The 14,021-nt window shown below is 37.7% G+C and overlaps 2 protein-coding genes across 4 annotated transcripts in view; both read left to right on the forward strand.

Moving 5' to 3' along the window:
- LOC118735079 (1-acyl-sn-glycerol-3-phosphate acyltransferase alpha) overlaps positions 1-14,021 on the forward strand; it is a 254,120-nt gene that overhangs the window by 18,647 nt on the left and 221,452 nt on the right. The window lies entirely within an intron of this gene.
- On the forward strand, positions 10,091-11,515 carry LOC118735080. Its single transcript, XM_036464689.1, has 2 exons — positions 10,091-10,956; positions 11,015-11,515. Exons 1-2 carry the CDS (start codon positions 10,501-10,503, stop codon positions 11,177-11,179), a joined length of 621 nt encoding a protein of 206 aa, XP_036320582.1. The 5' UTR covers positions 10,091-10,500; the 3' UTR covers positions 11,180-11,515.

Genomic DNA, 14,021 nt, shown 5'->3' on the forward strand with positions numbered 1-14,021 from the left:
GGTGGCAACCCCTTTAAAAGTACTTTCGAACTAAAATCTTTCACCTGGCTTTGTTATACATATTTCAATTAACTGATGAATTAAGTTGAATTTAATTTTTTGAAGCACATGACCACTCCTCCTAAATACAGTTTACAAATAAATTATTTTCAAACCCATTTCGATTGATACCCATCTTTGGACAATCCATTTAACTTCTTAAATAATTTGAGCTTAATTTAAAAAAAAAAAAAAACAAATGTTCAATTTAAAGATTTCGTAACACTCTTTCTTTTGATAACCATAATTTAAAATTTCATGTAACTTATGTATAATTAAACGAAATACCACTTTCAAAACAGGGGGCAACCCTCTTATAAATTATTTTCGAACTCAAATTTCCTTAAATATTTTTCGTCTGACATTATTATAAATATTTCAAGTAACTGATGAATTAAGTGGAAATTTATTTTTTAAACACGCGGCAACCCTCCTAAATATAGTTCGTAAATAAAGGATTTTAAACCCATTTCCATTGATAACCGTCGGTTAGTAATTCATTCAACTTATTAAATAGTTTTGGTTTAGCCCTTTAAACTGGGGCAACCCTCAAACACGTCAAAAATGATCTAAATTGTCAAACTAAGTAATTCGTGAAGCTTTTTCTTTTGATATCCATCGTTAATTTTTCATATAACTTGGGTATCAAATAGTTCAATTAGTCTTCTCAAATAGGTGGTAACCCTACTCAAAATATTTCCAAACTACTACCTTCTTAACCCTCTTTTGTATGACACCCATACAGCGGTACCTTACTCACTTACAAAATTGCTTTAATTAAAATTGAACTACATTTTTTTAACATGTGGCAACCCTCCTATACGTAGTTAAGTTATAAAGCCTTTTCAAACCCATTTCGATTGATACCCATATTTAATAATTGATTTAACTTTTTAATTAATTTAAGCTTGATTTCCTAACAGGTGGCTACTTTTATCGAAAAAGTAAAACCTTCTTGAACATCCACACCCTAAGCCCTTTAATTTGGTACTTCACTTTTGAAAATCGAACGGACGCTGCGGATCTGAGGGCATTGATTAGTAAATAACTTGAGTTTAATTATTTAACAGGTGGCAAGTCATTTAGAAAAAATAAAACCAGTTTGCACATCTACAGACCAAGCGCTTTAATTTTACACCCCATTTTCGAAAATCGCATGAACGGTGCAGATCTTTTATGCGGAACAAAAAATGCCTTCGCGTTTTATATATATAGATTATCAGGTACGCAAATGAAACTTATTGTCAACGGTATTTCATTGTAGAGTACAAAGACTCACGGTTATACGTTGTCCCAAAAATGGAAGATATACAGCACACAGCTGTTTTCTACAGCGGATATTTTAAATCTGGTCCTTGTTGCCGGAATTCAAGCAATGTCAAAGCTTTATGTTGCACTTTCAATGCCTTATCTTCTTTTAATTCAAACAACTCCCAGTTTTCTTCGCTTTTCTTAAAAAGGAGTATTTCGGATATTGTAAATTCATCCTCAGTTATGTTACATAAAAGAGGGTTTATGAAGTATGCAAACGTACGTTTAAATAATTTCAAATCGGCAAATCTTTTTTCAAAATCTGCTTTTAAATTATGTGCAATATTTTTTTCTAGCCATGGAAAATGATGAAATATTCTTTGTTTGAGATCATGAATAAAAAGACGTAGTTTAGCTTGGATTAACGGAAACCTACATACCAAATTTCGTTGAGATATCTCAATTTTTTCTCGAGTTATCGTGTACACGGACGGACGGACAGACGGACAGACAGACATAGCTTAATCGACTTCTCTATTCATTCTGAGCATTTATGTATACATTTGTCTATATCTATCTCGATTCGTTTTGGCTGTTACAAACAACCGTTATGTGAACACAATTAATATACCCTTGTGCACAAGTGCGCTCGGGTATAAAAAGAGCCACACTTTGCTAAGCGAAGAGCCGCGTTTGTCCATCGTTGGTCTATACTAATATATATCTTGTAAGCCGTTTTTTTTTGTGTTCGCAAAGCTCGAGAACGGCTAACCCAATTTTTTTTTGAAATTTCGGACACCTACCGCACACGTCGTAAAGGTGGTTGTAGGCTAAAAAAGAGTTCGTTATATATAAAGGGGCGTGGCACCTCCCATACAAACCGAATTTTTCATACTGCATATCACTGGAAGTGTTCATGATAGAGTTCTGGAACTTGGTATAGAGGTATACGAATCAATTGCATACTCTTGGAGAAAAATTGGATCCATTGCAAAAGGGGGCGTGGCACCACCCATACAAACCGAATTTCTCATACTGCATTTCTCTGGAAATGTTCATGGTAGAGTACTGGAACTTGGTATGGAGATACATAAAATCAATCTCATACTCTTGGATAAAAATTAGAGCTTTTGGAAAAGAGGGCGTGGCACCTCCCATACAAACCGAATTTTTTATACTGTATAACTCTGGAAATGTTCATGGTAGAGTTCGGGAACTTGGTATGGAGATATTCGAATCAATTGCATAATCTTCGAGAAAATTTGGATCTATTGTAAAAGGGGGCGTGGCACCTCCCATACAAACCGAATTTCTCATACTGCATATCTCTGGAAGTGTTCATGATAGAGTACTGGAACTTGGTAGGGGGATATATAAAATCATTCTCATACTCGTGACGAAAAATTAGAGCTATTCCAAAAGGGGGCGTGGCATCTCCCATACAAATCGAATTTTTCATACTCCATATCTCTGGAAGTGCTCATAATAGAGAACTGAAACTTGGAATGGAGATATATAAAATCAATCGAATACTATTGGAGAAAAATTTGGGTTTTCGGAAAAGAGGGCGTGGCACCTCCCATACAAACCAAATTTTTCATACTGCATTTCTCTGGAAGTGTTCATGGTACAGCACTGGAACTGGGTATGGAGATATATGAAATCAATTGCATACTATTGAAGAAAATTTCAGACTATTGGAAAAGAGGGCATGGCACCTCCCATACAAACCAAATTTTTCATACTACGTGTCTCTGCAAGTGTTCATGGTAGAGTACTGGGACATGGAGTGGATATATTTATTTATTTATTTAATATAAAGTACGGTAAGACATGCAGTCTTTTCAATGTACATATTTGAGAATTTAATCACAAAAATTTACTTAAAATAACGATGGCTAGAATTTAGCTTTAAATTAACAATAACAGAAAAGTAGTCTTTTCAATGTACATATTTGACAATTTAATCACAAAAAATTTACTTAAAATAACGATGGCTAGAATTTATCTTTAAATTAACAATAACAGAAAAGTAATACATATACTAGAGAAGAGGGAAACAAGAGAAAAGAAAGGATACTACACAAAGAGGTTTGTAACTGCCGTTTTGAAGCATCTAGTCGATTTTATACATTTAATTGACACTGGTAAAGAATTCCACAGTCTGGCAGCACTAACAAAGAACAATCTAGAGGCTGTTAATGTTTTATATCTTGGAACAATGATATTATGCGTTCGAGATGACTGAACAAAGCTCAGTTTTTGAAAAAGATAGCCAGGCTGACGGTATCTTATTATTTTAAATAAAAATAAAATATTGCGGACATTAAGGTAGCTTTCCAAGCTGAACCCAAGACAATTATTTTCATCAATTTAATTGATGTTGCATGAAAACCGAAGTAGTGTTTTAGTTTCAAGAGCAGAATATCATGGTTTACTGTATCGAAAGCTTTGGAAAAGTCTAGAAGTACTAATATAGTGAGTAGTTTACTATCAAAGGCAGGGCGAAAGTCGTCCATAACCTTTACTATGGCTGTTGAGCAGCTGTGGTTAGGTCTAAACCAAGATTGAAACTCACTCCTCAAGAGGTTGTTTTCATTCAGATGAAACACTATTTGATTGGAAATAAACTTTTCAAATACTTTTGATAGTGCCGGTAAAACACTGATAGGCCTATAGTTAGAGGCGGAGTCATGAAGGTTGCTTTTGGGAATTGGAACAACATTTGCCACTTTCCATTGGTTTAGGAAGGTAAATGAGGTTATGGCAAAATTTATTATAGGAGTAAGTGAGGGAAGCGCGTGAGGAATAATCAGTTTTAAAAAACGCAAGCTAATACCATCCACACCAACGGCGTTCGATTTTATGGCATAGACACACTTTACAATTTCATGTTCAGTGGCTACATCGAACGTGAATTCATAGGCAGATTTAAAGGCTAAAGTTTGATTTATCTTATATGACGAAATATTTGTTTGCTTATTTGCACCTATAAAATATGAGTTCATCACATTGGCATCAACGGTGCAGGTTTTCTTATCCTTAGCGCAGACTCCCATTGAATTTATATTTTTCCACATAACCTTGGAGGGAACGTTAGCATTAAATTTAGTTTCGAGATAGGCCTTTTTTGCCTGTCGTAGGCTTGCAGTTATTTCATTTCTTAAATTTTTATATTGGTTCCAACGATCATAAGTGGGATTCCGTTTCCAGTATTTGTAGGCCGTGTTTCGCTTTTTTATAAGGCTTAGAGTGGCTTTAGTGAACCACGGCTTTCGTTTGTGAAAAATTTTAATATTTCTAATAAGCACATATTTTTCAAACAATTATTTTACCAGCGTGTTGAAATGGTTTAGTTTATTATCAACGTCAGAGAAGAACCAACAGGAGTTCCAATCCAGTGAAGCACTTTCTTCAAATAACTCACTCATGTTTATGTTTTTGTAATCCCTAAACGTTAAGTGGGTAATTGGTTTCGCTCTGCAAAATTCTATATTATAACATAAAAACATCAATTCATGCTCAGATACACCAGCTAAGAGAAATTGGTCAATATGGTTTACATTACCAATTACACTTACGGCAAAAAGGTCCAACATGCTTGGCTTACACTCCGGTGCAAAGCGTGTTGCATATTTGTTGGCAATAGTAATGCCACTAGCATTAAAGCTTCTCAGTAAATGCTTACACTTGGCGTTATTTGTTAAAATGTCAGCATTAAAATCGCCACAGATGACATGCATATAGCTTACAGATAACTGAGATTTTTGAGTGAAAAGTGTCGTCAAGTCATTATATTTATGGGGGTTGTAAACACACAAACAACAACACACCTTTGAACACTATATATATAAAATCAATCGCATTCTCATGAAGAAAAATTGGGACTAGGGGGCGTGATACCTCCCATACAAACCGTACAATACTGGAACTTCATATGGAGGTACTTATGGAGAAAAATGGGGCTATTTGAAAAGGGGGCGTAGGGCCTACAAACGTGGCGGCCTTTAGCTATCTTTCAATGTATTTATAATTCTTCTGTAGGTGTGTTTGTGAGGTATTAGTAGATGAATGTGCCAATGCAAATCGTAAACGTAAATTTTTGGTGAAAATGTTGGACCAAAAAGTTTCAATAAAAAAAAACTAATTTGGGCGGGACGAAGTTCGCCGGGTTATATATAAAAATTAATGTATGTATTTATATATAAGTATATGTCCTTTTTAGACTCCTAAACCGTTCATCCGAATGTGACAAAATTTGGATGACTGTTTGAGGGCATAGTGAAGAATGTTTGTGTTTCTTTATCCCCCGATAGGTGGCGCTGGAGTCGTTATATTTTGAAAATTCGCATTTATGGGCCGATTTGGTTTAAATTCGGTACATGTGCTACTAATGTGACCAACCGTACTTCTTTCGGAGGAACAGTACTTCTTTTTTACAGTTAAACAGGAGGGAGATTCTGTAACCAATTTTCGGATCGCTATCGCACTTCTTGACGCATGATATAAATGTTTTTGCGTCAAAAAGTGCGATAGCGATTCGAATATTGTCGCTAACTGGTTACAGAATCTCCCCCCAGGTCCTGTACTTCTCCGGTCTTCACATGGTCTGGGCGATATATTCGTTCAAACTATTAAAGTCGCCGGGAACCGAAGGCATCATACCTGCGCAGCTGCAAAGGGCTCTGAAGATGTCGTGCAATTGGTTGGATCCTATTTATAGGAACTGCGTGAGGATCGGGTACATCCCTAAGGCTTTAAGGGTGGTGAGTGTTGCGTTCATCCCGAAGGCCGGAAAAGGCTCTAATGTTTCCCCCAGGGATTTTAGGCCTATCAGTCTCTTCGTTTTTGCTAAAAACGCTTTTCCTAAAAACGCTAGAGAGACTGATAGATCTGTACATAAGAAACGCGATTCCTTGTGGCTGTCTTTCAAGACAAGAAAAGGTCGGTAAATACCGCCCTGCACACATTGGAAAAGTGATCAGAGGGAGTCTTCACGCATGAAAATTATGAGTAGGTGCCTTCTTCGATATCGAGGGGGCCTTCAACAATGCAACTCCAGAGGCAATAGTCAAGTATATTCATAATCTGGGGGTTGAAACCAACCTAATAAGGCTTATCTACAGCTTACTTCGCGTCAAAACTATCGCGGAAGAGTGGGGGAGCGTCTGCACTCAGCGAAGAGTCAATAGGAGCACTCCACAAAGTGGCATTCTCTCTCCCCTGCTCTAAATTACGGTTGTAAACGGGTGATGGCCTATATAGATGATGTGGAACTTTTGGTTAAGGGACGATTTCTATACACCCTTTTCGATCTGGCTCAAGGTTACCTGAACCAGGTAACTAGGTGGGCGATCAACGGCGGATGTCGTGGAAGCCTAACATTGAGGAAACGGTAGGAAAGGTGTCGGTTGCCTTGTACTGCTGTAGGGGAGCTATCGGTAAAATTAAAATTAATTAATTAGCTCTAGGAAACCGATTTAAGCCTATATTTTTTCAAGAAGCCCTTGTCTGGTGGAACTCACTAAAGATGGCGACACTTGTAAAACAGGAATTAGCGAAGCATTAGGAACCACACCTACACTGGCGCTTAACATACATATGTTGAACACGGCGACTACGGATATTGCAGGCAGAATTGTCGCAGCACGAACTGCTATTAGGCTAAGGGTCTTTTTGTGTCATAAAACAGGAAATGAAGACGTTCTCTGCTGCAGCAAATGTTTTTATAGGGCACTTTAAAACATTTTACCTATTACGGCTAGTAATAGTTGTTCTGACGTGCCATTATGCGATGTATTCATGCGGTGAGACTAAGAATTTCAACTGATCGTTTTTTATCAGCAGTCAAGTGGAAGATGAAGTGGAATCAGCTCCACACTTTCTTTCAGACTGTCCAACCTTAGCGAGGCTAAGATGGAAGCATTTTGGCTCGCACTTCTGAACAAACACTGAGCTCCCAGGGATCGAAATTTGCCGCAATCGAAATTTCGTAATCGGCTCGCAGCGTGGACTTAACCCAGCCTAAGCTGTACTTCTTTGAGCTATGAAATAGTTGGCCACATTATGATTTACCCATAAAACAAGAAGTATTTATACGAAAAATTTACTGCGTAGGTGACTCTGGCTGGGATCGAGATATTTGGAAAATTCTTGCTTATATGCAGATTTGGTTGAAATTCGGTGTACGTATTGTACGGAAGATTTACTTGCTAGTTGGAGCTATAGTCAATAAATTTGAAAGATTCATACCTATGGGCCAATTTGATTTATATTCAGTATACACACTGAAATAATTTAAAAAAATATATTTTCTAGGCAGCGCTGAAGTGATATTTGGAAAATTTGTGTTTATGGGCCGATTTGGTTTAAAATCATGTATTACTCATGTCATCTTCTTCTATGTATGTTTATGTATATGACGGATCTTCGGTAGGAGCACAGTTTGGATCCATATTTCTTTTAGGTTAATTATGCTGTTTTTCATTTGCTGTACCAATAAATATGAAACGCGCGTCCGATTGCTTCGATTACCCTTTTAATAATGGCCACCCGAAGCCTTCCTCGTTCGATTTGTACTCCCAAACGTAACTCACACAATTTGTTGGAGTCCAAGGTATACTGATACACCATTTGTCTTTTTCTCACCTTTAAGACATTTATGGTAACTATCGCAACGCGCAGGAATACACTCGGCCAACTTAATATATCACCTCGCTTTTAATGATGAAACATACAGCATGCTTCATTAAATCATTTATTATACAGGGACGTTGGTTTCATTACAAGGATTGGTTACAAAAAAATGTTCATTTCCGACATATATTAAAATGAAATGGCGTTCGTAGGTCATCGCATCCCGTAAGTTGGCTTTGCAAAGGAAAAGTAGACTCGCTAGGTCGGGCTGAAGTCGACACATTTGTAAACATCTTTTTTATGGACCTATTAAGTTCATACTGAACCAAACCTCTATATCCCTATGTTATTCAACGCCCTGAATGCGAATCCGAGGTCTGTTAGCCTCCATCACATTTGGTTCGAGGTCATTTGAAGTTCAAGCTGTGAAAATTTCATTGAATAAACCTGAAAATTCAATACAATTCTTCTGAATTTGACCTTGGGATCACCCCGGCATCTAGAGGTCATGCAGAAGAATCAAGGGACCCACATATTCGTATTCAGCGACAACAAAAACAAAAAATATTTTCATTGAATAAACTGTTTGTCCTATTTTACCCTCAGATGACCTCGAACCTGAAATTATAGAGGTTAACGGACCCCGGATTCGGGTTCAGCGAGTCTAAAACCCCACAAACATATATACATTTTCAGCGCATCGAACATCATAGAGATATAGAGGTTTGGTTCAATATACATATTTTGTTTTTGTAAATGTAGCTACTTACTGTACTTACTTAGGAAGGCGAGGCAGCAGGCCGGCATGCTTGCGGGCCCTAGCTAGCTCGTTGGATGGGGGGGGTCTTTCGTACCTACCTTGCCTTTAGCTACACTAACAAAAAAATTAGATGCATGCCTATGTAAGTCGTAGCAATGGTAAAAACAAATAGGGAAAGCTAGAGAAAGAAAATACAAACGTCAATGAAAGCATAGGAAAAGAAACAGTCCGGTCAGATGGAGTCGTCTCTCCCCTCCTACATGTATTCCACATGTAGTCTTGGGCGTTGCTGCGACTCCTATCCATTTAGCAACGCCCCCTTGTCCTGACATATGTCCGTAAGTCTATCAGTCAGTCACCATCAAGTCCGTAAAAACATTTTATCAATAACCCACTTCCCCTCTCTTGCTCAAGCGCAACACTCACACCAAAAGAAGAGAATCTAGCACTTCAATACTTGTATTCCTTTTCAACCAATGAAATAAAGATAGTTCATATTTTCCACCCTTTATTTCATAAACTTACTACTAACACAATCAAGAAACCTAATTCAAGAACTATTACATTTAAAGGCAAATGTAAGTGGAGTTATTAAATAAAAAAAACACACCCTTTTCTGTATATAATTCTCATAATAGCTACAGTATTAATTAAACGTTCTGGAACTCAGCCACCAGGAAACTAAACCGAAGTACAAAATCCAGTCAAACTCCCAAAATAAAAAAAAATCCAAAAAGAAAGAAAAAAAGGCAAACCAAATTCTCAACACTACACCTTTTCCAACAGTATTTCAGAAAAATACAAATGTATTTCAGAAAAGGCCAAATTAGTTTCAGAAAAACTCATATGTATTTCAGAAAGCCTCAAATGTATTTCAGAAAAGGGCAAATCTATTTCCGGGAAGCTCATATGTATTTCAGAAAAGGCCAAATGTATTTCAGAAAAAGCCAAAAGAAATTCAGAAAAACACTATTGTATTTCAGTAAAGCTCAAATGATTTTCAGAAAACACAAATGTATTTCAGAAACGGGCAAATGTGTTTCAGAAAAACACAAATTAATTTCAGAAAAGCACAACTGTATTCTAAAAATATTTTTCTGAAATACGTTTGTGCTTTTCTGTGATACCTCTGCCCTTTTCTTAAATACATTTCCGTTTTTATTAAACTTAGTTTCATACCCAAGGGCTGGACCCTGGCGAAATTTGTGTTTATTCCCAAGGGAGGTAGACCCTCCCACGTTAAACCAAGCGACTTTCGACCGATAAGCCTTACTCAAGATTCTGATTCATCGCCCTTAGGCAGTAGAGTTATTCATTCCGAGATGGGGGAGGTATCTATAACAAGATATGCAAGTCGCGGAACCCCACAAGGCGGTGTTCTCTCCCCACTTCTTTGAAATCTAACGGTGGATACCCTGCTGTCACGGTTGCAAGGTACAGGTTGCCAAGTCATTGCTACGCGGATGATCTTGCCCTGACGGCAATTGGTAAGCACCCCCAAGTTCTATGTGACTTAGTTACTTACGCGTCGTGGATGCCTGGTACAAAGAAGTAGGACTTAGTGACAATCCGGCAAAAACGGCCATGGTTCTGTTTTCAAAGAAAACGAAAGCTGTCCGGCTACAACCTCCTTCCTTGAACGGTATCGCACTGACTTTCTCGGAGGAGGTTAGATATCTGGGCGTTATTCTTGACAGAAAGTTAACTTAGCGGCGCAATATAGAAGAGCGCTGCAAGAAATCTATAACTGCTATGAATGCCTGTGAATCGGCGATTGGGAAAAATGGGGATTGAAGCCTCACATTGTGAACTGGATGTACATAGCCGTTGTGCGTCCAATTCTATTCTACGGCATAACGGTTTGGTGGCCGTCCGTAGATAAATCTACAATAAGAAACAAATTAACAGCGGTCCAAAGGGTGGCGTGCATGATGATCACGGGAGCGTTACCATCGACGCCGACTAAAGCCCTAGAGACCTTGCTTCACTTGCTACCTGCGGACCTATATGGTAAACTACAGGCAAGCTGTAATGCTATTAGATTAAATGCACTAATCAAATCGAGTGACACGAGGTTTGGGCACTCTAGAATTTTGGAAGATCATCCAGAGGACTTTAGGCGCCAGGACTACACAGTCCCACCTACGGGACTAAAGAATCACTTTCAGACAAGGTTCCCCTCAAGGGAAGAGTGGGAGGAGCATTCGGTCCTGATCTCGTATTCTGACTCAACGGCCATCTACACTGATGGCTCTAAGCTGCATCTGAAGGTAAGAAGTGGGGTATACTCGCGAAAACTCTCACTCAGCCTCAGTTTTCGTCTGCCAGATCTATGCAGCGTTTTTCAGGCTGAACAGCAATAAATTAAAGATAGCAAGACAAATCTGGCCTAAGCTGGACAAGCGTAGATCTCGCCCTCTACCCCACTTGAAGCGACCACTGTTGCGGCATGTTATTGGAGTTCTCACCGGGCATTGCCTGATGGGAATCTAAGCCATTAGAATGGGTTTGCAGTCAAACGACTACTGTCCTAGCTGCCTCGATGAGGAGGAAATCGAGAGCGTGGAGCACTGCTTATGCCACTGTCCTGCTCTGGCGGGAGCTCGTCGATGCTCATTCCTCCATTATTCTTTTGAATGTCTGGCCGAACTGGATTCAGCCAGTGTCTATGACGTTGTGCGCTTCAGTAGAGCTACGAAGTGGTTCCATTACTATGTTAAGAGGAGGGACATATGGAGTCTCTAATACGGCATCACAACGGGCCCATGGTGGCCAAACTGTTGTCACATACCGAGAAAATTATCAGAAAAACTTAACGGAAACAAAATCTCCTAGGTGAGTACAGAAAACTGATATCAAAATAAAATCCTTATCAAATTATAATAAATTTGCATCAATAAAAAAAGAGAACCACGTGGGGAAAATCCCCTTCGCTGCTCGCAGCCCCTGCTGACAATACTCCCGCTCTGGCCTATTCAGCTATATACCTTCTCATATGTTCATGTGCCACTCAGTGGCGCATCTGCCCAACTACATATGTATAAGCGAGCGTTGACCCACCGTGGGCTTATGTACTGTAAACAGGTGCTGATAGTTGCGGGGTAAGTAGTTGGTGTCACTTCAGGTTTCGGTCGGCCTAGGGATGAAACGATACCATGCAGGTATCGATACATTTATTTGGAAGTAGTATAAATGCCTGAAAAATATCGGGCCTAAAGTATCGATACCTACTCGTATCGGTACTCATTGTGTATTCCGTATTAGGTTAAAATAAATTTTTTAAATCACAAGTTAATTATCCTCTGGGAATGTAGGAACTGAAAATAAATAAAACTCCGTTACATAGCAGAACTATATGTTTAACAATGAATGGTATTTACACAGATACATATACATTAGAAAAAATCACAAGTTAATCTGATTTAAGAAAACATTTATTAATAAAATATTTCAGCGAAAAAAGGCTTCTTTTGTTGTACTCTCCAAGAATAGAAGTTTTTCCAAATGTTTGCCAGTCAACCGATTTCTTGACGTGGTCATTGTTGCTCCTGCTTTCCAAAACAATCGTTCGCAAGGAAAAGGTGTTGTAACTATATGTGGATACTGGGCTGGATTAAAAAACGTATTTTTTATTATGTAAAAAAAATTTTTTGGAGTTAGCGCTAGTCAGTTTCTTATAAAAACGCTGGTGTATTAAATTTTTTTATTTTCGTGACATATTATTGGGGAATATTCACTTTCGAAAACAGACTGCTATATTAAAACGTTGATACTGCACGTTTTAAGCATTGCCATCAGTGTTGCCATTTTGGTGCTTTTGGAGCTAGATTTAGCTCTTGATTTTTCTATTTAGCTCCGAAAATCGGGTTTTAGCTCCTAGCTCTTTTTTTAGAGCTTTTCAAATTTATGTAGCACTTTTTTAGCTCCAGAAAGTTTTAGTTGCATTTGGTATATATAAACCAAAACTAAAGCGTTGATAAAATGGGAAATTTCGAGATGCAGTGTATCCACCATAAACTCTTGGATCTACGTTAAAGAATTCAAAAATTAATTAAAAGAAAATCCTTTTTCTGATAGCGCGGATGTTGTTTTACCTTACTAATTTTACCTTTAAGGGGAGCTGGAAGTAAAACTTTCCAGAAAAATTTGGCGAAAAAATTATGCAATTCAAATATCTGAAGTTACAGACTTAAACAGTTTGTAAAGTATTTTTAGTTCGCTGTTATAAATGCCATAGCAACGAATTCGAAATATATGCACCTTATTTTGGTTTTAAAGGATTTTTTCAGCACTTAAACTTACAAAATTCGTTGTTTTTATTAAAATTGCCGAACACGTACAAACAACCTTACGTCAATAAATGCTCAACCTTAACAAAAATATGTAGCTCTTCATTTTAGCTACTAACTATTAGTATTATTTAGCTTTTTTCGACCGTTTTAGCTCCAAACGAAATTTTTCTCTGGCAACACTGATTGCCACGGGTTCAAACTCGTTACCAGGGGATTCAAAATGGCGGATTCAAAATGGCGATCAATTTGAAAAAATAGCATTTTCAGTTTAAATGAAACCATTTTCAAATTATGTGAAACCTTTTTCAAATGAAATGAAACCTTTTTCAGGTTAAGCGAAACCATTTTCAAATTAAATGAAACCTTTTTCAGGTCAAGCGAAACCCTTTTCAAATTAATTTAAACGTTTTTCAGATTCAATGAAACTTTATTTAAATTAAATGAAACTTTTTTCAAATTAAATGAAACATTCTTATACCATGTTCGGACCGACATCGAAAACATGTTTTCGTTGCTATAACTGGTTTTCGACCTAAAACTTGTGTTTTCGTCGATGTAAAATCTGTCAAACGAAAACCAGTTTTCGCTGAAAACTACTTGAAAACTCACATTCCAATCATTCCAATCGGTGTCTTCACTAGTATTTTAGATATATTTATCGAAGTGGAAGTCATATTTTATCAGCGTCGGTCGCTGTGGTGTAGTGGTAAGCAGTGCGCGCTTCCACTCCGCAGCACCTGGTTTCAAGCCCTGGTCAAAGCAACATCGCAAAAAATTTGAAAAAACGTTTTTTCTTAACAGCGGTCGTCCCTCGGCAGGCAATGGCAAATCTCCGAGTGTATTTCTGCCATGAAAAACAGCTTCTCATAAAAATACAATCGTTAGGAGTCGGCGTAAAACTGTAGGTCCCTCCGCTTTGTGTGACAACATCAAGGCGCACGCCACAATTTGGAGGAGAAGCTCGGCCAAACACTAACATATGTGTAAGCGACAATCTATTATTATTATTATTATTATTATTATTATTATTATTATTATTATTA

This window comes from Rhagoletis pomonella, unplaced genomic scaffold, assembly GCF_013731165.1.
Source record: "Rhagoletis pomonella isolate Grant_MI unplaced genomic scaffold, Rhpom_1.0 Rhpom_scaffold_00003, whole genome shotgun sequence".
NCBI lineage: Eukaryota > Metazoa > Arthropoda > Insecta > Diptera > Tephritidae > Rhagoletis > Rhagoletis pomonella.